This window comes from Denticeps clupeoides, chromosome 13 (assembly GCF_900700375.1).
Source record: "Denticeps clupeoides chromosome 13, fDenClu1.1, whole genome shotgun sequence".
In the NCBI taxonomy this organism is placed as follows: domain Eukaryota; kingdom Metazoa; phylum Chordata; class Actinopteri; order Clupeiformes; family Denticipitidae; genus Denticeps; species Denticeps clupeoides.
Window position 1 is genome coordinate 8,358,999 of NC_041719.1, and position 25,235 is coordinate 8,384,233.

The 25,235-nt window shown below is 42.6% G+C and overlaps 2 protein-coding genes across 2 annotated transcripts in view; both read left to right on the forward strand.

Annotated features, from left to right (window-relative positions):
* rabgap1l (RAB GTPase activating protein 1-like) overlaps positions 1–25,235 on the forward strand; it is a 73,462-nt gene that overhangs the window by 24,705 nt on the left and 23,522 nt on the right. Inside the window, exon 14 of the mRNA XM_028999792.1 lies at positions 25,010–25,123. Within this exon, the coding sequence (XP_028855625.1) occupies positions 25,010–25,123 (114 nt within the window). The remainder of the gene's footprint in view (positions 1–25,009; positions 25,124–25,235) is intronic.
* Positions 647–5,640, forward strand: gpr52 (G protein-coupled receptor 52). The gene has a single exon (XM_028999795.1). It carries the CDS (start codon positions 2,348–2,350, stop codon positions 3,455–3,457), a length of 1,110 nt encoding a protein of 369 aa, XP_028855628.1. The 5' UTR covers positions 647–2,347; the 3' UTR covers positions 3,458–5,640.

The window sequence follows — 25,235 nt, forward strand, 5'->3', positions numbered from 1 at the left end:
GCTCACTCTGTTGTTTGGTGAGTCCACATGGGCAAAGCTAGGCAGTATGGATAAATTACACAGAAAATCTTCTCCTTCCTCCTCATGCATTATTGAAAACACCTTTGTCTGTTGTTTTAACTTGATAAACTTTAACTTGATATATATATATATATAGAGAGAGAGAGAGAGAGAGAGAGAGAATTTATAAATACTTTGAGCAGATTTTTTTTTTTTATGTGTTAAATGATTACATAGAATACCTGGGATGGAATGTGAAAGTTTTTTGGGCACACAGCCCGGTGAACACCACCCTTCTTCCACCCCCCACCCCAACATGGATGCTTAATTTGTTGCATGGTGTCAGCTGCTGTTAGGGAGGGTCCCAACCAACTGAACTGCTTGGCAACTGTAACCAAGGGGCAGGCATTGCTGGGCTATTTCTTTGGTCTGTGCAAACTGGCTGGAATCGCTGAAAGAGGGGGCGAGAGAGACTGGGAAGGGGGGAGTGGGTCTTTTATGCGAGAGGAGGGTAAAAATCTTCTAGCTAATTTTTCAGAGGGCGGCGCATTGAGTTGCAAGCCATAGAGAGGTAATGTGGTGGGAGAGCTGAGGGAGGACGAGAGGACCTCAGGTGGAGCCAAAAGGGGAGGGGGAGGATAAAGTGAGAGAGAGAGAGAGAGAGCGAGAAAGGAGGGAGGGAGAGAGGCGGGATAGAGAACTGTATGCCAGTTGCTGCATCTCCTCCTCTCTGTGCTGGTGCCGAAGCGGATGCTTTCACCTCAGTCTTCAGTGCTCATGGCTCGATTGCATTTCTGATCTTTTGATGCAGGCTCCCCCCACCCCGCCTCTTCCCATTGTAATTGACTATGTTGTTTTCTGGCGTATGCTTCCACATGGACTAGTTGGAATGTAGTTAGCGCTGGGAGAGCTGCTGGAAAAAGGACAACACTGGGACCCGGACTTTTTCTCTCTCCTCCGCTGGATTGCCGTCTCCGCTGCCGTCAAAGCCTGTTGTCGGCTGGTGGATGAGCACGGTCACGGTCAGAGGAATAAGACAATCAGTCAGGAGACTGGAGACCGGCAGGTATAAGCAGTTTGTGAGAATACTCAGCTTCGGAGATAAGTGGATACCCATGTGGCTTTGCCTTTTTGTTTTCTATTTCTTCTTTCCTGCGTTTTGCGACTGCTTGCATGGAGACAGAAGCACACTCTCAGCCAGCATTTGTAAGGAGAGACTCTTGATATAAGCGCTGCGCCGCTGACATGGCTTTTCATCCTTGCACTTTCTATTCATCCGCTTTCTCAGAGACCACACAGAGGAGGTGGTGACTCCACAAACCCTGGCTTTTACCCCCTCCCGGAACATGACCTGATTTTCTGGTCGTCTTTTTTTTCTTTCTCCGACCATGAAAGGAAAGTTCATGAAAACAAAATGGATTGGGAATAAGCAGACCAAAGCTGCTCCTCTGTTGCACATAACAATATCGCTGTGTTGATCCATTCTGTCTTAGGGACTTCAACACACACACAGTGCCCCAGAGTGCTCTGTGTTTATCCAGAGCACGTCTGTGTTTTGATTTGGACAATAGAAGGCACAGGGGGTCCAGACAGTGACCAAAGCGGATAACAAAATATATACGTAGAAAAATATTATCATTTGTGCTTCTCTGCATATTGGTGGAACTTGACAACTTTTGAACTATGGGATAAATAGCCAAAACTGTAAGGAGGTTTTACTATTGTGACCACACATTTTGCTGTGCCTTAAGACAAACGTGCACTGTTAGTTGTAGCAGCATGAAATGAGGCAGAGTCCATTTCATCTGAACGATAAACTTAATTGTCCGTACTATGCACTTCCAGAGGAGAATGGCTGGCATTCATTATGCATCTGGTGCAAACAAGTCAGTGGGATAGCCTCTGCCCTTGCGAGGATGGCTGGAATCTTCAGACTTCTTCATCGGCGTCTGTTAGTATCAAATGGAAACACGGTCTGACAGGAATATCAGCACGAAGCCAGAGTGGCCAGTTTTGTGGCAGAGACTGTCATCTGGCAATTTCCCATAGCTAAAGCCCATTCTGTTTGTGAAGGGGATATCTTTGCCTGGCGCCCACCGTGCTGCTCAACAACTATGACTGACTGGAGGAGAGAGGTGGTCATCCGTATTTCTCTCTTTTTGTTTTTCTGCTCTGCTGGACTTTATTGATTTTGGTCAGGGTTCATTTGATTGAGAACCAGCTATGTGAGAGAGGGGATAGAGCCGTGTTTGTTGAAGGAGATTACTAACACGGCTGAGCCGCTATCCCAGATAGAGGCTGATAACGCTGAGTGCCTAGTACAGCACAGCCCCTCACTCCAAGTACAATGAACCAATCTGGGTTCATCGAGCTGGTGCCCACTGCGAATAGCACCACTGGCCTCTCCGTGGGCATTTCCCTGAACCACTCGTGCCCCTTGGGCTGGGAGCTGAGCGAGGGTGTGGAAGCCTGTGTCCTGGAAACGGCAGTCATCGTGCTGTTGACCGTGCTCATCATCGCCGGGAACCTGACTGTTATCTTTGTGTTCCACTGTGCTCCGCTGCTGCACCACTACACCACCAGCTACTTCATCCAGACCATGGCTTATGCTGACCTGTTGGTGGGCTTGAGCTGCCTGGTGCCCACTCTGTCCCTGCTGCACTACCCGGCCGGCGTCCATGAGCCTGTCACCTGCCAGGTCTTCAGCTACATAATCTCTGTGCTGAAGAGCGTCTCCATGGCCTGCTTGGCCGGCATCAGCGTGGACCGCTACCTGGCTATTACCAAGCCTCTGTCCTACAACCAGCTGGTGACACCTTGCCGGTTGCGTGGCTGCATCGCTGTCATCTGGCTTTACTCCTGCGCAGTTTTCCTACCCTCCTTTTTTGGCTGGGGCAAGCCAGGTTACCATGGTGACATCTTCGAGTGGTGTGCCCGTGACTGGCCGACTTCTGCTCTCTTCACTGGCTTTGTGGTTTGCCTCCTCTACGCTCCCGCAGCCTTGGTGGTCTGCTTTACCTACTTTCACATTTTCCGGATCTGCCAGCAGCACAACCGGGAAATCAGTGAGCGACGGGCACGCTTCCCCAGCCAGGAGATGGAGACTGGTGGCAATGGAAATGGGCAAAATGGCAGCCACGGGCCGGACCGGCGCTACGCCATGGTGCTCTTCCGAATCACCAGTGTGTTCTATGCACTCTGGCTGCCCTACATTATCTATTTCCTGCTGGAGAGCTCGCATGTTCTGGACAGCCCAGCGCTGTCATTTGTCACCACCTGGCTGGCCATCAGCAACAGCTTCTGTAACTGTGTCATCTACAGCCTGTCCAACAGCGTATTCCGCCTTGGAATGCGGCGCCTCTCACAGACCCTGTGCTCCTTTAGCCGCTGTGCCGACGATGCCAAGGACTTTGGAGAGCCCAAACCCAGGAAGAGAGCTCACTCCTGCTCCATCTGAAGGAGGACAGTCCAAGACCTTTTGAAGAATCTTAACAAATCAGCTGCTAAATGATATGGCGATGAAGCTGTTCCAAAGAAGGAGGCTTTCTGCTCTGCAAATTTATTAGGAATTTGAATAGTGGTATAAGCACATTCGTGGCACACATTTAACCACCTAATGTTTCAGCTGTCACACCCAAAAATGAAGTAATGTCCATTGCTCATAAATTTTATTTTAGCAGTCAGGACACTGAATACATAATCTTATCTCTTAAATGAACTGGGCATGTAAAACAAAGCTGGTCCCTTGTGTAAATACAATTGGTCAATGGCTTTGACCTGAACGGCCGGAGGTTATTTGCAGTCTGTAGAGTACTGTGGGTTTCAATGCCTTGAGCTCATCTCACAATGGTGGCCATTTTCTTGCCAGGATCAGAATCAAGGACAAACTGGCTGATGAACTGAACAAGCATTGTTTTGGGTACATTGCAGCTGACACACAGGTGTTTTTTTTTTTTTTTCTTTTCCCTCCTCTAAAGGCTGTTTCACATTTTTCTCTGGTTGTTCCAAATCTGTGAGGCTTATCTCATGAGCCATCTCATGGACATCATTTCTTCTCATGGGATTTTATATATAAGCTCTGCCTCACACAAGATCCCTTTAGGAATCAAACAGAGATGAAAATGGAGACCGAAGATGACTGGCAGAAGGCACTGAAAATGTATCTGGCTTCGGAGCCTAAGACATGCTTAGAACTGTCAAAGCAAAGGCTACAGGTTTGGAAAAGACCCTGAGTGACACAGAGACAGCTTTTATTTGAATTTGGCCTATTTGGACCAAAAAAAAAAAGTCATTCCATAAATACGCTATGTACTTATTTTTTGTCCTATTGAGGTAATGTCAAACATATACGCACATTTTATGAACAAAAAAAAATTAATGTGCTTTTTTTTACCCTGTTCCATGATGTAAACCTCAGCTGTCCGTTTAATCATTTTATCTGCAGTGACTTGTCCATTCAAAATGAGTCTATTTCTATTGACCTTAAAGTTTACATTTCTGTGCTTTGTGCAGCTAATGATTTCACTCTTCAGTTTTTGGTCTGCTCTGCATTGCAGATTTCTGTGCCTAATATCTTGATGTCAGATGATTCCAGTACGTTTTGCTTTTTGATGTGGAATAAGTGTTTTTCCCCTTCTGTCTCTTTGTGTTGACCATCCAAGAATAACGGTGAGGAATGGGTGTTGGTGGATATTTTGAAAGCTTCTTAACAAGGGCCTCAAAATACTGGGTTACTTATCAACATAGCTTAAAGTGCTTTATAATTAGTTTTTTTTTTTTACTAAAATGTGAATTTGTTGCTTAAAATCAAACACTTGATCATTTATTTTATTTAAAAAGTGTTTTAAATGACTCCAGATTTTTTGTTTCAATAGAAAGGTAGAGTGAATTATTAAAATTAAAATCAGTCAGTTGGTTGACCTTTTGTCTGGTAATTGGATATGAGTTTACACGCAAGGTGAAAAGATAAACTTTGTTAGTAAAAAGCATGATGATTCATCAAAAGATTTTCGTGAAATGTGCTATTATGTTCAGAATAGTCTTTCAATGAAAAGAATGGAGAAAAAAAAACAAAAAAAACAACTGTGTTATACTTCTGGCCAGATGTAAAATGTTGTTTTAGGCTATATTACAATTAGTATTTTTTTCCCATTCCTTCACTGGTCAGTGTGTCAGTCTTGTACAAATCAACCTGTTTAATTCAGAAACACTCTTTGCACGTCTTATTGACCCATGTAATTAAATATGACTTCACCTAAAGAAGAAAATGATATCTGGGGACTTAAAAAAAAAAATTCCAGGCATTGGTTAGGAAATGCTCTCGTGCTTTTATTTATGTTATTTATTTATTTATGTTATATTTATTTATTGGTGTGGTTTTAGGAGTAAAGTATGTTTAATTGTTTATTTTTGCTGTACGGATGATGTTCGTATGTTCTTTAAAGAAATAACACTTCTATCAGTGATGGCACATTCCTGTATGTAAATTGTAAAAACCTAGATTGCTGCTGTGACTGAGTAAGCTGTTTTTGACTAGGATGCAGAACAATAAATTATACAGTATCTATTTTTTTATTTTGGAGATTTTGTGAAAGATTATGGTAATTGCTGTTGCTGCCAATAAAAAGTCCATTGAAAGTACAGATCCTTTTTTCAAATATAACCATTTTTAATACAAGTTAAAATAAATGCATACAATTGTTCCACCATGTTTTTCCTGGGAAGAAAGATGTCTGTGTGGCTTGAAAGTAATGAAATAATGCACTACATTTTCAGAGCTGTAGTGATGAAAATAATTCTGCTAGACTAAATTGGTGGCATTGGAGATGGCATGTCAGCTGAAGGAGGTCTTTTAGACTGACTTCTCAGTGAGGTGGCCTTGTTGGGATGTGTTCAGTGGGTCAGGCTAGAGCGCCTTATTTTCATCTATGCACAGCTGCAGGCTAGCTGATCTTAAAAGCTGACCCCTTCTGTGTCCTAATAAACCCATACGCACAAATTCAAAACAGGGCTTGCTCTCTGCATCTGGATTTTAAAAAGGTTACCACTACCCTCCAAAGGCATATTAAATGGGTGCCATTGGAGGAAAGCAAAACAAAGTGACCTTTTTCAAATCTAATGAGGGCATCAAATGTTTCGTATCAGAGGATGCTGTGGGCGGCACTGGTTATGTATAAATAAAACATAAACTGTCTTGTCTCTCGCACGGCCAAGCATGGTACTCTCCTTAAGTGCTGAGGAGGGTGCCTGTTTTTGGCCCCATCATATTTAAATTGAGAAGTGGCAGCTTGCTGATAACTGCATCTTTGTGTGCCTCTTATTCTAAAGACCTCTTGATCCGTTGATACTTATAAAGCTTTGAAAGGTCTGTATGTTGCTGGGGAAAAGGTGCCTTTTTTCTGATACAGGATGGTAATGCATGACCGGGTACAGTATGTCCAGCTGTTATATACAGTATATCCAGACTTTGTATTCTTGGGGTGGTGGTGTATGGTTAACAGTGTCAGCCTTCTCTTTCTGCTGGGCACATTTTACCAGAGATGAGTAAACATTTCTCCTGCTTCCGGCCTGTGCTAATGGGGGTTTACTTCAGATATTTTTCCTGGTCGATTTTGGGAACTTTATTCTGTTAAACAGTTCACTCAGTCCTTGTGTTGCATCTGATGTAGCTACTGCTTTCCTTTTCCCCCTTCCCCCTTCTTATTCTTTTCTGTAGGTGTATTTTTAGAGCGTAGACAGTGTTTTTGTCCCCCGTTGCTTTTTGGCTGTCTGATTTGTCTTCAGCTTTTGGTTGAGCCTCCTGCTTTCCTGATCCTCTCGAGCTCGACCCCAGGCTGCCTCACCACATTTAACGCAACCCTAACACGAAATACACATTCCCACACCCACACAGTCCTAAAATTAGAAAGGTGTCTACCCAGGTTTAACTGAGGATAATGGAAGAAGGATTTTTTTTTTCCAGAATGTTAAAAAATCTAGAACAAAGGAAACTGAATCGACTCAAACCTCAAAACAATCTCATTTTAATTTAAACAATTTTAAAATTTACTATTGAAAGGGTGTTAACTTTTACAAATCCCCTTTTAGCCACCCCACCCTGGTGACAAATAGTCTGACCCAGTCTGAAAACTCTCACTCACTCACTATGCTTAAACAATTAGTTGTGTTACTCAGGGTCATGAATGTCAGAACCCATCAGAGCCCATCCTGGTACATTGGGCACAGGGTGGGGAAGGGGAACAGCCCACCCCAAGTCACACACACACACACACACACACACACACACACACCACACACACACACACACACACACACACACACACACACACACACACCATTCACTCAAACACTCACACCTACAGTAAATTAACTACATGCCTTTGTGCATCACAGCGGAAGGAAACCAGAGAATGTGTCTGCATTTAACCAATCACCTTGGTGAACAGTGGGCAGCCATTACAGGTGCCCGGGAAGCAGTGTGTGGGGATATGTACTTTGCTCAGTGGCACCTTCAACCGGCAACTTTCCAATCATGGGTCCGCTTCCTTAAAGCCTTCCTTAAACCTCTAGGCTACCACTGTCTGGTGAGAGCATGTGAAATCCACAATCACAAGGCCTTAAAACGGTCACTGACTTTTGTTTTTTTGGTCTAAAGTAAATATTAACCAAATGTTAACATTGATAACTTGCCATTTCAGTGTCGAGGGATTTTCTAATTGCTTACGTGAACGCTCCCTTAACAGCTGTAAAGGTCCCAACACTCATACCTACGCAGGTCCTTCTATTCTGGTTACTGTTAATTTCCCCAGTCATTTTGCCCAAAGTGGCTCTGCATAACAAACAGCTTAACACTCTTTACCTCCCACCCCCTCGCTTCAACCTTAAGACTGTAGTATTGTGCAAATGTTCTGCATTTTGTGGGTTGCATGCATCAGATACTGGCTTTGATTTTTCAGTACCTTTCACATCCTTCACCATCCCCACCTCACTCCCCAAAAATTCTCTTTGGTTTATATGGTTAAACATTTGTACTTCCTGACAGTCTCTCATCCATATTCATGAGGATGGTGAAGTGAAGCTTACAGTCCAGGTCTGGTGAATATTTATGAAAATCCTTTTCCATGCTGCCTGTGTTATGAGTTCCCTTTAATATTAATCTATGCAGCTGTGCAACTCTCGAATTACTCTCCTCTCCTGCCCCTCTTGGAGCTTTCCGAGGTAATAAGAGATGAAGCATCCTCACATCGTCATTGGAAACAATGCTCAGTCTTCAAGGCTCCGCTCAGTTGGGCGTTGTTCTGCACAGCTCGTTCTCCACGTTTCCGTACTGCTTTTTTTGCGGGCCAGTTGCCACGTGGAACTTGCAGATAATTAGTGACAAGCCCCATTCAAAACCCCGCATGTATTCCAATGCAATAAACGACTATAAAGGATGTTCAAAAGGATGTCCTGTTTAATTTTATCATCATATAACAGCAACCTCACTCAGTTGCCTTTATTTTAATATTTTTAATATTAAAAATGAACTTGTCAGGTAGATAATGTCTAATGCATATACAGTGGTTATGGAAAGTATTCAGACCCCCATACATTTTCACTCTTTGTTATATTGCAGCCATTTGCTAATATCATTTTAAGATTTTTTTTTTGTACTGACAGCACCCCATATTGACAGAAAAACACAGAATTGTTTACATTTTTTGTAGATTTATTAACAAAGAAAAACTGATATCACATGGTCCTAAATATTCAGACCTTTGCTCCATATTTAGTAGAAGCACCCTTTTAATGTAATACAGCCATGAGTCTTTTTTGGAAATATGCAACAGATTTATCACCTGAATTTGGGGATCCTCTGCCATTCCTGTCCAGTTCTGGCAGGTTGGATGGTAAACGTTGGTGGAAATGTTGGTCTCTTCAGAGATGCTCAATTGGGTTTTGGCTCAGAGCTCTGGCTGGTCCATTTAAGAACAGACGCAGAGTTGTTGTGAAGCTGCTCCTTTGTTATTTTAGCTGTGTGCTTATGGTCATTGTCTTGTTGTAAGGTAAACCTTCGGCCCAGTCTGAGGTCCTGAGCCCTCTGGAGAAGGTTTTTGTCCACGATATCCCTGACATTAATATTTCCCTCGATTGCAACCACTCATCATGTCCCTGTAGCTGTAATATACCCCCACAGCATGATGCTGCCACCACCATGCTTCACTGTTGGGACTGTGATGGACAGGTGATGAGCAGTGCCTGGTTTTCTCCACGTATAACACTTTTTTTGGCATTAATTCTATCTTAGTCTCATCAGACCAGAGAATCTTTCTCACCATCTTGGAGTCCTCCCGGTGTTTTTTAGTAAACTCCATGTGGGCTTTCATGGGTCTTGCACTGGGGAGAGGCTTCCATCTGTAGAACCATCTCAAGAATGGTCAGAAGAAAGGGACACCACCTGTGTTAAATATATGAGTCTCACAGCAAAGTGTCTGAATAGTTAGGACCATGTGATATTTCAGTTTTTCTTTGTTAATAAATGTCCAGAATTATGTGTTTTTCTGTCAATATGCGTTGCTGTGTGTACATCAATGAGTGAAATCTTTTAAGGGTGTCTGAATACTTTCTGTACCCACTGCAACTGACTAGATAGGGTATCGGCCTTCATTGCTTTGTATTGATAGGGTATCTCTGCTGAGTTTAGGGCTCATGGATTCAAATCATTTGTACCGGCCCCCAGAAACCCGGAGAGAGCAGATGAATGGCCCGCGGTCTGTTGATGCTAACACTTGGTGACAGCTGCCCACTCTTTGCTATTAGGCTGGTCATATGCCCATTTGAGGAGATCGCCATCTGTCCATTTCTGCATGCTACCGCCCTGGAGATCTGGGAAGCAGGAGGCAGAAAAACCTTGCTGAGTCGCACACAGATGTGCTTTGCTACTGCCTGGTTTACTGTAAATGCCATGGTTTTATAGCAGCGTGTGTGGTTGAGGTTTTGTAACTATGATTTATTTTAAGTCCCATGGTGACATGGACACAACTGGGGTTTTTGGTCCTGGTGGAGACAACAAGATGTCAAGTTCATTTAAAAAATTTTCATACTCCAGCTCAACCATTGTGTGTCCTGTGGATGGAGACATTGTGAGCTGCACCAATTTAAAATGTTTCATGTTGGAGGATTATCAATCCCTCATTAATCACAATCAATTATCAGCATTTCTAAAGGTGCAAGTGCCACAATTTTGCAACTATTCTGTATTCAAGGGGCATTGCCAGTGTGTTTGCTGTATTTTGAAGGAGCAGGATTTCTGTGCTGGCTTGTCTTTTAGAGCCCTGCAGTGGGTCTGAGTTTATGGGAAGGCTGTAGCTGCTCACCCGCTTCATCCACCGCTGGCTGCATTCCAACACCGCCCCCAAGACCCGCTATAGACTGCGCCCAGCTGCCAGGTTCCAGAGCTTTGCCCGGAGATGGCACCCCAGTGCAAATGCCAGTCTGCCTCAGAGAGGAAGATGCCAAGTCCAAAGCTCCAAAGCTCAGAGTCTGCCACGTGGTGATGGATTTCACTCCTTCTGACAGAGTGAGGCCTCCTGCTGAAACTAAACCTGCTCTATCCACCTTCTCTCTACCATCCATCTTTGACCCCTGCTTTCCTCTTCTCTGTGGTGGCCTGCCCATGCTGCTGAAGTGAAGGTGAAAAAGAGAGGAGGTCCTTATTGTCTGGCTGGCTTTCTTAAGGGCATCTGATAAATACCAGCAGACTGGGACTGTGCAGTTTACATTGTATTAATTTAAGAATCAGCATTTTCATTTGTTAGATTAAGTGTGAAAAGGCAAAACATTTTGAAACAACTGCACACTGGGGCAGTGCTCTTCTCTAATGCAAATTATTTTTATTGTCAGAGGGTTGTTGGATGTGAAGTCTCATGAAGTGGTTGTCATTATGAAACACAGCACACTGTGCACACAGCGAAATGAGTCCTCTGCTTTTAACCCATCACCTTTATTGAGCAGTGGGCAGCCATGACAGGCACCCGGGGAGCTGTGTGTGGGGACTGAACTGGCAACCTTCTGATTACTGGTCCGTTTCCTTACCCGCTAGGCCAACCACTGCCCCCACGATTCAGTTGACAGCGGCGCGAGACGCACAGCATGAAACTCCTACAGTAGCACTGTACTCAGGTCAGGTAGCCACAGTTGGGACTACTTTTTTAAACAAGAATTTTTAATGCGCCACCAGAAAATCACCAAGCAATGTTATTATGGTAATATTGGTTATATTGTGCGCTGCATCGATCATCTGCATTGCAATGCGTCAATTATTTGATTAATTTAGTTGTGTGGCACATCTGCCTGCTAGAATGACATCAGGTAGGAGGAAGGAGATGCTCACACTGAGTGACCTTGTTGAAAGATTATTTATTAATGAAGCAATGTTTCGGGCATCTGGGTCTTAAAGCCTACAAAATAAAATACAGCCAGTGGTGGCAAAGGTCATCAGTAATGTTTTACAGCAGAGAAACATGGCTTCATTAATGAGTAATTCTTTTGTCAAATCATTTGTTATTATTTGCCATCATTCACCTTTTTTCACCTGCAAATCTGGATGGAGAATTTTTTTTTTTGCTGAATTAATTTCAACACGTCCTTAGACATGATGTTCATTAGCATTTTTGTCACAGACATGAAGCCCTGCAGCAGACCCGAAAGTGCCCCAAGCTCAGTGGCTGGTATTTGCTGAACTTTATCCATGTGCACCGAGGGGAGCGCATGAGAATATGACCATCCCTCGAGCCACCAGCGTGGCTAAGGCCACCTCGCTGTTATTTACGCACCATGAATACCAATGGCCTCCCTTGGCCCTCTGGGACGCATCTTCCTGCCCTCTGAAAGAGATTAGAGTTGGAAACTGATTAATTTAAACAATTACCATGAGTGTTTCCTTATCAAGAACATTAATTGACTGCTGGTAGTGTGTGTGCGTGTGTGCTTGTCCAACTGCTTTTCTTTTTACTGTTATTATTGTGGAGATGCAGGTCGTTGTGACTGTGTCCCCACCACCGTTGCACATGGACTGCAGTCGCTTCACATTAGACACTTAATTAGCATTACCAAATCATTTACCGGTGTACAGTACATAGCAACAGCTTTGCAACTGAGGGTCTGTAGACATTCCAGAGGTCCCTCTCACCCACTCATGTTCAACAGGAGATGAATGAGGAGCCGTTTGAGACAGACAGACAGATATAGATTGTGAGATTGAAGCGGTTCTTATTGTACAGCCAGTCTTGTATCCATATAAGGAGAAAGGAATTACAGTCCCCAGATGTTCACTATCAGTTGAGGGAGGAGATTTTTTTTTCAGATCCTATAGTCACATGACTATCATATATTTATTCTTGTTTACATGTAAAAAAGTTCAGGATTTTGTAAGGTCCTTGCACTAATAGAATGGTCCATCTCAGGTCCGTGTAAGTTTAAACAATTAGAACAAAGTGTAAAGAGCTTAGTAGAGCTGGACAAGTTTGGATTTTCAGTATTTAATATTGAATCATCTCTGATACAGTTTCCACAATTGAGCTAATAGCCTGTGTATCATAGAATGTCAGAATTCATGCTAGATTCACCCTATATGCGGTTTTTGCTTTTTATTCATAATAAATGATCATATCAGCTATTTGCCCATGCTTTAGTTTAGTAGCTTTCAGTTGTAAAATACTTTTAGTAACATCAAAATTGATGTGGCAGGCTGATGGAAGTGTAGCAGAACAGAACTTAACAAGCCGGCCAACATTTCTGCACTCTGCTAGTCCAGCTGCTCTCTTTTAGGTAGAAGTATATTCTCATTCTTTCCTTCATGTCTATCAGGACGTTTTGTACTTTGCTGAAAATACATGTAGTTGATAATGGACCTAGCAGGGCAGCATTTCCTAGTTCCGATGCTGCCAGTATATCTGTTGGAAACGGTTTGTGCGTTCTATTCATGGAAACAAAGAGGGCTATTTGTAACCGTATGAAGATTGGCAATTAATTAGGCACATCTAACTGCCGCTTTTCATCGCCAGTTACACCTCCAGGTCTGTTTTGTTTCCATCCCTTTCTTTTCCTCCCTCGCCCACTTTCTCCATCTTCTTTCTGCCACTTGTCGTCCAGCAGCCCATTCTCTTGTCCCTCAGCTGTCGCACGTCATCAGAGTCTCCCTATTGTTTCCTCAGAAAAACACAGTCGAGGGATCATGTGTCTCACAGCTAAAAATAGGGCCTAGATGAAATAGCCAACTAATGCAACAATTAGCGGCTCAACAAGCAGGTTGCAAACACAAACACACAGCTGAGGGAGTTCACACAGTTCACACTTTCAAGCCACTGGCGGCTGCGTCCTCAGTCTGAGGCCCTGTCCACACGAGAACACTACAATTTCTCTCTGATCTAGCCTTGCGTCCAAGGCAAAGTGGCTTTTTGGTGAAAATACTGACGTATTAGTGTTGCGTAACTGCGAAGTTGCGTTCAACACACAGCACTTGCAGTGGGGCTCCAGCACAAACAAAATAGGCATGAACTTTCAACACGTGCAGCAGTCAAATTTCAACAAATTTAAACTTTGACTGTGGTGATACTTGGCGTGCACAAGACCAACGGGGGATAACTAGATGCAAAATAAGGGGGTTAAAACAGCACTCGGGCCATTCTCTGCGTCTTCGTGTGGACGAAAACATTTTGGATAACGGTTTAATGTGGATGCAAGTCTTTTAGAAACCAAAACCCTGTTTTTGAGCATTCTTGTGTGGATGGGGCCTGAATCACCACGGTCACTGCAACGACAGATGAATATTTTAAAATATCTGCAGCTGCGCGGATTTTGATTGTGCTTTTGAGCGCAAACAAGGCATGCTTTGCTAATGATGTAACAGCAGATACCACCCCTCAGCCCTGACCCCTTTTCTCCATACAGAGAGTCCTCACCATTGAGAGGGCTTGGCATAGTTGTTAACATATCCAGTGGTTTGGAAACAGTGCAGTGCATCTGTATCCAGGGCCTTGAATCAAGCAAGGTAGGTAAACACAATTGACCTGGCTCTGTTTTCTGAGAGCGTCTTCCGCTCTCAGGTGACTCAGCAGGGTAAGGTTGTTTGCCTCGGCAAGCCCCCGTCGCTGCAGCTCTGAAAAATCTTTGCACCACACCGTGCACTTTAAACCATTGCTTCTAGGTTTTGCAGGAACCCATTTTCACTACAGACCACATTGATTGCAAAGTTAATTCTATATAGAAATATTTTGGCACTTTTAAACAGCTAAATACTTGTTTCACAATAACTAGTGCTTTGGATGTGATCGATTGACATTTGGAATAAATTCCAGGCTTTCGGATGAAAACTGGAAGGTCTGTCAGTTCTGGAGGCAGACGAGCATGATTTAGTGCTGCATTATTCAGTTGCTGCTGGTTGTGGGGCGTTTGGCTTGTGGCGAGCACAGCGCTGAACATTTTAGGCCATAAGCCTCTCTGAGAGTTCTCCACGTGCCTTCTGGCTAACTTAAACCAGATCTTTTAATTCCCCAGCCACAGTTTTTCAGAGGTTTTCAGTTCTTATTGTGTCACAGTTATTTTTGGTTTTGGTATTTTGAGCAATCTTGGGAGGGGCAATATCTCACATATCCATTTTCCTGATTACATTCATGCTCTCAACATCATGTGAGAAGGTGTTGCATGACAAAGTTTTGGACCAGTGAGATGATTGTTCTGGGTTTTTTTTCTACCATCATGAATATATTAAAGGTACATTATGCCATAATGGCAGTAATTCTTTCAAGTAGGGCTGAGCCAAGAATCTATTAGTGTTTACTATCCCATATTTGCACAATTTTTATTCTGATATTGCCAGACTGAAACCGAAAACACCACAAGTAATATACAGTTTATTAACATATAAAACCAATACTTGTTGCCCTCCTCTGTGCAATTTTTAGCCATTTCACTCTTTGCTGGCTTTATGCAGTGAACTATGCCATGTGGTACTGCATTTAAATTGTATTTATTTGTTTGTTTGAAAAGTGGGGTTGTCTTATATTTTAGTCATCTTATGTTGGTGAAATGTATTATTGCTTAATTACAGTTGGTGAAAGCTTTTAACAGTTTAACAGTTAACAGAATGCTACATAATGTAATGAGTGTTCAAATTAAAATCAAGTGTCATTTAAACTAGGGCTGCACGATTTGGGGAAAAAGACATATTGCAATTATTGAGATCAATATTGCGATATGCGATTGTCCTTTATCATATGCGATTGCGATATGATAAAGGACACTTGCTTGTATATCAATGAAAAGTCGCATACAAATTACTAATAGTGAAATGTTTAATTTCAAAGTGAAATATACAAACTACTTATAACAACTTGAAATGCCCAGTGCTTTCAAAATACAATATTCTACAAAATTAAATAATCACAAAAAACTCTTTACATTACTGTCGAACGACAAACCCTGGTAAGGCTAAGCAACTGTTTTGATTATATTTGGCCATTATAAAATCCCGTATTATAGTTCTTACATTTAACCAAAACGTTGTTTGGAGGCTGACTTGAACACAGGAATGCATAGCTTCGCTAGCTTAGCCTAGCTTAGCTAAGGTTAAGACTTATAAAACGGGATTTTATAATGGCCAAATATATTCAAAACAATTGTCCAGCCTTACCTATGAAATGTAATCCCCCGGGATCTGGTTTGGAGAGTACAGCGGTTTGTACAACCCCAAGCAGCACAAGAGTGAGGCATTTTTATGCACTTCTCTCCATAGACATGTATATGCTTCATGCCACAGCAGAGCCTATCGCAATATGGCAGCGACGTTGACGCCTTACCAGTCACGAATCTGAGGTCTCCATTGAACCGAATCGAAAGTCATGTGACCAAACACGTCACATCCGACTGAAGTGAGACTTCAGTCAGCTCGCAAACTTTGAGAGAATGAGAGAATGGATCGGATATGTTGCTGATCCAATCCATGTACTAATCATTTAAATCGCAGCTTTTTGCGTTCATGTAATCGAACAAACTGACATCGCGATTACAATTGCGATTAGATTAATCGTGCAGCACTAATTTAATCTCTTAAATATAGTAAAGATTTAAACCAATGGGGTTGCCATTAATTAATAAATAAGGTCTCAACTAATGGGGCATTTATTTATTTTGAGTTTTTACAATGTATTAATTTATTTACATTGAAAAACATGTAATATTGATATGAGTAATTATAGAACATTTTTATTCAAGTTAATCAAGATTTTTTTCACATAGCTATATCTGTTATTAATTCAAACTGATTAGAAATGGTTATAAAATTAGCATACAATATGATTTCTTCCTTATTTGTATGTGTAAGAGTGTGTATGAGAGAGTGTGCAAATAAACGGCGTTTGTTTGTGGACAGACGGGCTGAGTGACGGCGTCACTGATATCTTGAGTTCCTCCACTGCAGCCCAAGACTTGACTGAAGTATCGTAACTATGGCAACCTGGAGCCGTGCAGTGGAAACCTGAGAATAGCAAAAAGGTTTATTGAAGTGTGTTTGAAGTGTAAAAATAGTGTGTAATTAAAATCTTAGCAGTGTCCACGTTGTACTTTCTGTGCTACTTCTGCATGCAACCATTTGTTGTCAATGTCCTTATTCTTTTACTGTGGGTTTTGAGAAGGATGTCAACGTGCTGAAAGCTGGAGCTAGCACTTCTGTGATTGTGCCTTTGTAAGGGGTGCAAAGTCCTTTGAGAGTATACAGCACTTGCTTTTTAGTTGCTGTCTGTCCAGGAAGCTTTTTGTCCCTGACATGCAAGGGAACTGTGGCAACCAGGCAGTGGTGGCCTAACGGGCAAGGAAACAGACCCGTAATCGAAGGTTGCTGGCAAGACTGCAATACTTCCATTTAATGCAGGCAGAATCCATCCAATATAATAAATGAACATCATGTAGAAATGAAAATTACATAGAATTTGGTTTAGGATCGTATATTATACCCAAAAGAAAAGCAGCAAATTTGTACACTACCGGTCAAAGCTTTGGACATGTCTTTGTGGTGGTTTTGGACACTAAGATAGAGCCATTTTGAAGAATTCAATGCAAAAAATAAACACATTTTGCATTTTGTAGCAGGAGAAAGCGAAGTATGTTTGATTAATCTGTTTTTTCCATGACTGCTTTGTTTACTGCATGGCATAAATCTTGAGGACTGTTGGAAAGCATCTACATTGTCTAACGTATTTCTTTTCATTCGTAGTGGCACTAGGCACATCCGTTATGTGAAAAGAAGGTTTGCAGCGTTTTGATTGGGTGTTGTTTTTTGTATGTTTTGTATGGGATACAGAGCTCCAATGCATAATGCATGCCCCAGATTAATCTGTCCTGGTAGCCACAAAAAAAAAAAAAAAGACAAGCTTCTATGCTTTCAGGCACTCTTTTCCTGATTTTTCTTTTTGGCCTCACCCTCTCACTCCCCCTCATTCCCTCCCTGACGCTGTCTCACCTTTTGTTCCTTCACTCCTCTCAAGGTTGTGTTGTGTGATCAGGCTAATGCAGCTGTTTGTCAATTTCAATTACGGACTCCGTTTGATGTGCCAGTTTTCACCTGGGGAGGTAATATCCTTCCTGTCAGTCAGCAGCGAGTCCGCTCATGGCAATGCCCAATTTCCATGTGCCCTTAGAGAAACGACTTGGTTTCTTTTCTTTTCTTGCAGAGATAGTGGAATGTTTCATTTCATCCAGCCAAGCATGATTTATAACAATTGTCTCTCATTTCTGCCTAGGGGTTGAAGTAATTGAAATATCTTAGTTTGCTATGGCTACAGTAAGAACGTCATGAAGGTGGTTTCTAAATGTTGCCTTTAAATTCCCATCATTACAGACTACATAAAAGAGACACTGAATGTTAAAAACCTGAGAGAATATTCTTGTCTTGCCAAAATTAGTCCTTAATTCTCTAGAGAAACTACGTATTTAATGGGAGAAAATTCCAATGAATGTGAATAAATGAATGTGAATATTTTAGTCTTTTTCTCTCTTAAACCAAAATATTATTGCATTGTTCTTCATCTGCAAGATTTTTTTCCCCTAAAACAAATGAGTCCCAAAAGCAGTCATTACATTTGGCACAGTAGGTGGTCTTGAATGAGAGAAAGTTTTTTTAAATATGTATCATACTCTCTGGAGGCCCATTCTCGTGGTTAAATGAACTGCACCTCTTTGAACTCGGAGGGTATTTGGCAGCCATTGTTTAAAAGGTTAAATATATTAGAGAGGTCTGTAATTTTCATCATAGGTACACTTCAACTCTGAGAGAGAATGTAGAATCCAGGAAATGTATTTGTATAATGGTGCAGAAAACAAGTATTTGGTCACTAATGTAACCTTGGTTGTGAGTGACAGAGGTCAAATGTCTCCTGTTTTGGTTTGGACACACTGAAGCTGGTATGATGGCCCATTCTTCCATGCAGATTTTCTCAAGAGCTGTGATGTTGTGGTCCTGTCACAGATTCTCTATTGAATTGAGGTCTGTGGTCCCAGCTCTCTTCACGTCATTGACCAGTTTCCCCTGTGTAGTTCTGGGCTGGTTTCTCATCGTTGTAAAGATAATTTGTACCCCACAAGATGCATGGATTTTGCATGGAGCACCAAGTGGAGGCAGATTGTCAGTGATTCCATTTTCTAATATTTGCTCCAACAGTTGATCTCTTCTCACCAAGCCTATTGTAAACTGAAAGTGAAGTAATCGTCATTGTGAAGCATAGCACACGGTGCACACAATGAAATGTGTCCTCTGTTTTTAACCCATCACCCTTGGTGAGCAGTGCGCAGCTATGACGGGCGCCCAGAGAGCAGTGTGTGGGGATGGTGCTTTGCTCAGTGGCAACTTGGCAGTTCAGGATTCAAACTGGAAACCTTCTGATTACGGGGCCGCTTCCTTAACTGCTAGGCCACCACTGCCACCATTATTGTATTGATTGTCTCATCCCAGACTTGTACAATCTTGTCCCTGTTTTCCTTAGACAGCTGTCTGTTGGAGTGACTGTTTGAAAGTGTGGACAGGCATCTTTTATACAGAGCTTAAACAGGTGCCATTAATACAAGTAACGAGTGAAGGATAGAAGAGCTTCTTAAAAAAGAAGTAACAGGTTTGTGATGCCAGAATTCTTACTAAATTCTAAATTCCAATTTTAAAGTGATGTGCAGTGTCTGGCCTTCATATTTGTATAGTTGATTTTTAATATTATAGGGTCTGCACACACACACACACACACACACACACACACACACATATATATATAAATATAAAACACTAATCATTATCATCTGCCTAAAATCCCTAGGATTCAGCGGTGTAAGGACAGGTTGACCTCATATTGACATAATGGAAAACCGGTAATCATTGTGGCACTCTCCCAAAGACTGGTACTAAAATTGATGCATTTACCCCATTATGGGTGTCATTGTGCCTGAGAACTACTGCCTTACACAAAGTAGGTGAAAATGAGAGCCTTCCATTCCCTGTTTATAACACCGCTGCTCCCAAAATCTATAAAAGCCTGATTAGAGCCAAAGATTACTTTGTTGTAATTCATTATTTAACATGACAGAAATTTTACATTTACAACTATCAATTATTTAACTAGGTTTATACAATCATTAACCAGTCCACCCAGAATCTCCAGGATTCCTAGAACTCAAATGCTATAAACTAGTCATAAATGGCACACTTCTCACCATTTTACAATAAATTTTTTTTTTTAACTAATTGCCTCCTCAAAAGTGCACCGACTGCATCTTAGGACGCTCCCTCTCACCAAGTGGTCCTGCACCTTTGCATGTCTGCAGTCTGATTCATGCAGTTAAGCGCCGGGTGGGCTGTCTGTGAAACTGTGATGGCCTTCTCCCCGGGTGAAGAGTGCCCGTCTGGCTTGGCACCTGCTGGAGCAGAGTGCCAGGATTCAGCGGCCACCAACAACAGCATTTGCACATTTGTGACAGAGAGCCAAGAAAACTTCTAGAAAAGGCACCTCGTAGTGCAGTGGATGGCGTCAGTCTGTCAGCTTCTGAGCACGGCGCTGTTCACTATGCGCAGCGTGCATGAACATTCACCCCCTATTTTGCATTGCACCCCATGTCAGCTGTCAACCACAATATCTCACCATTTTATTCCTCTACTTTTGTTCTTGTCACTTGTTTTTTCAAAGAGCCTGACTCCTTCCTAGTCCTAAGCTCTTAACCGTTACTCAGATTCATTCAAGCTTTAGGCACATGGAGGGATGCTTGTCTCTCATCAGTTTGGACAGTCCTTGAAATCAAAATGACATCTAACACACTGAGAGCTCTCGGGTGTCTCTGCGTTTCAGTGCCTATGTTAAGTGGAACGGAGTCTGCGGTTCTGGCGGTGGCCCAGGTATCGGCCGACCAAAGGGGAATTGCATGTCTTGTGGCCTGGCGCAAAGCGTTGGCCCTCAGGAAACATTCAGAAGCATTTTGCTCGCGTCTGATCCCACCAAGAGCCTGCCTCGGATCAATGGGCCCGAAGGTCGGCGGTTTTATGTTTCTGTAAAAGGTGGTGAGCCGAGGAGGAGGACGCAGGGGAGTGAATTTGAATGAGTGCGGCTCTGCAGTTCTGTGCTCCTTGCTGGAGTCCGATGCTTTGCAGACTGAGCCGAGCCTCAAGGAGGGCAAGCAGCAGCGATTACAGTAATTACAGGATAGACAATAGCCTCTTGTATTGACTCTCCTCCCACCCTTCTCATTCTCATTTCGCCCAAAGGCAATCTTCACAGATGTTGGTGGCTGAATTGCCAGTTGGAGACTGCGTCGCTCTCTTTATTTATAAATGCTATTTATCAGGACCCTGGGGCTCATGAGACTGCACTGAAAATGGCATACTCATTTCCACACATGCTGAGAGGAACAGAAAAATGAAGGCAAAAAATAGAGAGCGAGGAATTGTTCAATGGGCCTGTCAATTAACCACTCACTGTGCCAAGATTCCAGGCTATATGTCTGTTCTTTCCTGTAGTGCTGTGTGACAATAAAAAATAAGGAGGCCAATATTAACAGTTCTCTTGTGTTCTCTGGCCCATAATCACATATTATTTTCTTTTTGTTCCAACATCCCTGACAGAACTACCATTGTCTCTGATTGTGCGCTGATGAGGGACTGTGAAGATGGTTCTTGACCTGCTACAGCTTTTTGCCATGTTCATAGGTTCATGTAAATGAGTTTATTTTACATGAATGTGAAAACAGGGAATTGGAGAGGCAAAAAGAATGAACCCCTTAGAGTCTTGAGCAGGTTCAGGCACCCATTCCATGCCATTTAATTACACCATCAATAAAATGTAATATTAAAAATATAATGGGAGTGGTTTCTATGGTCAATTAGCATAGCTTTCATGTAATTGGTGGCTTTTCGGTTAAGGAAGTGGCCCAGTAATCAGAAGGTTGTCAGTGCCACTGAGCAAAGCACCTTCCCCACACACTGCTCCCTGGGCGCCTGTCAATGGCTGCCCACTGCTCACCAAGGGTGAGGGGTTAAAAGCAGAGGACACATTTCGTTGTGTGCACCGTGTGCTGTGATTCAGTGTTTCACAATTCTATTAACCCATTCTGTTAATTCTCTCCTTTTGTTTAAATGTGAGGGTTTAGAACACACAGCTTAATTCTTAGCGCCCACACGACCACAAAAAGTATCTACTCTGGGCTTGTGTGGCCCAGCACAGGATTATGGAGAAAAAGAAAAACCAGGTGTATAGGAAGAGGGGGCAGAGTTCTGTGGTCATTGGAAAACTTGGAAGACCTCTGATATTCCCCAGATCTCAGTGTGACCAGGCATGTGTGGCATGTGCTGGTAAGGCAAGACCAATCCATGACTGCAAGAGGCTTATGAGGCTCCCTGTTCCTTGAGGATCTGTCGCCATCAGGTTTTGAGTCAACCTTGACCTTAATTGAAGTGAAAGTGAAGTGATTGTCACACGTAATACACAGCAGCACAGCACACAGTGCACACAGTGAAATTTGTCCTCTGCATTTAACCCATCACCCTGAGTGAGCAGTGGGCAGCAGTGGGCCGCTTCCTTAACCACTAGGCCACCTCTGCCCCATCAGCTCAGATCATCATCAATTGTCTGATATATGAATGTGGTAGGTTAAAAGCAGTATTGTTTGCAGAAAATACAAGTAGGCACTCAAAATGAAGCAGTATCTAAAAAGATTAGTAAAGTATAGTATAAATGGATAATATAATAGAGTGTAAAGCATGTTTTAATATAGTGTGCTTTTTCCAAATGCTTTCTGTACAGGTAAGGCAGAACATTTAATCACCGGTTGAGCTATTACAGTCTTCAGAATGTGTAAAACTATTGAGAGACAGGATGAAAAAGGCCTTGCAATAACATACGTTATCATTCATTGGGCTACAACTGTCCCAGCTTGCCAAATAAGCACTTTTCATTTTCGCTGCAAACTGGGTTACCTGCCTGTATTCGCCAGCAGCTTGAGTAATGTTGTGTCTAGGAACAGGCCCCATGGCTGCCATTATGGGGCCATCTCTCGCTCTGTTCTTTCCTCCTAGCGCCTAGCGTCCCTCTGCTGTGCACAAATCCACTCAGAGCACAGCCCAGCGTTGGGAACGGGGGGGGGGTCTGGGGGGTGGAGGATGATCACAGCTCTTTCCCCGGCAGCTGAAGACACGTCTGTCCCCTACAGCAGCTTCCCCCATATCATACGGCTTCCACGCGGTCTCAGTGACGACCTCCAGGCCTGTCTGTCATCGCAGGCAATGTGTACTGTAATGCAGGAGGTGTTGATTGGTTTGTTCTGACTGAATCCCCAGCGGTCGTCTGCTTCTCTTTATCCCTCTCTGTTACAGAGCGCTGCTGATTTCCAGTACTGATTGAGTGAGCATGCCCTTGTCTGAGTGCAGTTTATGTGGGCTGATGGGAATGCCTGTGAGTAAGGAGGCCTCAAAATGGTGCTTTTTACCTTGTGAGGTCTATGTCTATGTAACAGGCTTTTACACAACCAATGGTTTGCTAATGATATTTGTGCCATGAGTCTTTTAAATGCATTTTCTGGCTTCTCAACCAGGACATTTTTTATTATATTTTGGATACTATTTATACTTTAGCCCATGGGTGGCCATCTGCCCCGGTCTTGAGGGGAGCAGGCAAGAGGAACCTTTTTGCTTGTCTTCTCAGTTCTTTTAATGAGACTTCTTAATGAAGTCACACAACCACATGGCAGCTTGTTCTGCAGTAACTGTTTTAGATTTGTCAGACTGAAGATGCACTCTTTTGAACAAGGGGAATTTCAGCCATAAAAAAATGTGACTATCAACTGAACCATGACCCGACCCATTTTTTAGCATATGGAATACATTTCCTTAGTAGCATTTTTTATAAACAAAATGTCTGCATGTCGCGTCTGATTGGAGATGCAGGTGAAGAGGAAGTCAACCTCTCCTTCCATGCATGGCATTAGTTGAGTAATGATGCTTTTAATTTGTAATGAACTGCTAATTTAATCAAACTGTTTACAGCACACCCTGCCAAAGAGATGTTGCCAGCCTCTTTCTGATGTTGCCATGGCAGTTGTGCCAGTGAAGGATTCATTTCAGTGTGTTAAATCGTTATTTTTAGCAGTCTGTGGCTTTAGTTATCTTGTATTAAATTGTTTTGTGATATATTGTAGCCACAAGGGACAAAGATCTTATTACAATTTGTAATTTTACTGTTACTGTCCACATTCATGTTTTTGGTAGAAATTGCTAAAACTGCTTCGCTCCAGCTGCAGTGACTGTTTGAACTGAATGGCTGTCATGGCCAGGCTGGTTGTTGCAAGGTGTTTGAAGTCAGAGGAGAGGGAATTGAGGCAGGCCGTTAGGATTAGCGTGATATTAGTGTCAAGCCGGAACATTAACTGCAGAATGATGTTTTTTTTGGTGTGCCATTAGCTGCTCTTCAGTGATTGGTGAAGGTGCTGTGGGCTTACGTATGGAGTAAAATATTCTTTGACTTCAGTGGGCTGCGTCTTTTGACTGATAAAAATGCAACTCGGCAGTTCTGAGTATTTTGGTGCGCTGCGTATTAGAAGCTTCTGGTACAGGACAAGCCGTGTTTGTCAGTGTGCAGTGATGGCCGATGTTTAAAGCGCGGAGGCTGCATGCAGGCCTGATGCGACATCCACTTCAATTAAACTCCACCATGAGCTCCAGACCCCCCCCCTCTACTCTCTCTACTCTTGTTGCCGTCTGTACTAATGATTACTGGAACTGGTTTTAACTGGTTCTGGCACCACTTCCTCAGTGTCACAAACAGAGCGAATATGAGTCTCCTTGGTGTTTTGTCACCACCACTCGCCCACCCCCCCTCTCCCTCTCCCTTTCCCTTGCTTGCTCTGTCACTTGTTCTGTGTCCTCCAGCTCAGCTGTGAGTGTTCAGACCTGTTTTATCTGCTCTTCGCAGTCGTCCTCCCAGAATTACATCCTGCCAGTCTTCCTGCAGGAAGTGCTTACTGCAGATTAAAGAGCAGCTCTCTGGAATCACATCCATGTATTCAGATGCCATGCTTTAGACAAAAAAGAAGGACTGAAGTAATTTAATGCTCTTTACCATGTCAGTATTTGTGTCCCCAGCCTTTGATGTTCATTATAATTATTTTATTTCAGAAAATGATTTTTTTTTTTATGGCTGTGTTTGAAAATTGCTTGTGCTGTACATTTATTTAGCATTTTTTAAATTATTATTATTGTCCCATAAAGTTAGGAATGTGTTCTAATTCCAGTTCTTACATAAGCAGTGAAAGGATCAATGACAAATATAGAAGAATATAGGGTTGTAAATGATGGATATGCAATAAAGTGTGGTTATTTAAATATAAGTAATCTTTTTATGGTTACATTTGTGCAATGAGTTTTAAAAAATAAATTGCAAAAAAATTAAAAGCTGAATAAAAAATAAGCTGAATAAAGAAATAATGAGTTTGTTTCTTTCCAAAATTTACCCAGGAGTCTGCTCAAGAAGGGGTGATCACCCGGGACATCCACCGAACTTTCCCTGCCCATGACTACTTCAAGGACTCTGATGGAGATGGCCAAGATTCTCTATACAAGATCTGCAAGGTGGGTTACAGTCTGGACACCCTGGACTAAAGGGTGCCTCAATTCCCTTCACAGATGGCTGCTAAAACCCAAAGGTGTCCTGTTTCTCAGCTCCTGACCTTTCACTTGGAAC

What these genes read in the sequence shown, in the direction of transcription:
- gpr52 (XM_028999795.1), top strand. Translation starts at nt 2,348, where the DNA reads ATGAACCAATCTGGGTTCATCGAGCTGGTGCCCACTGCGAATAGCACC.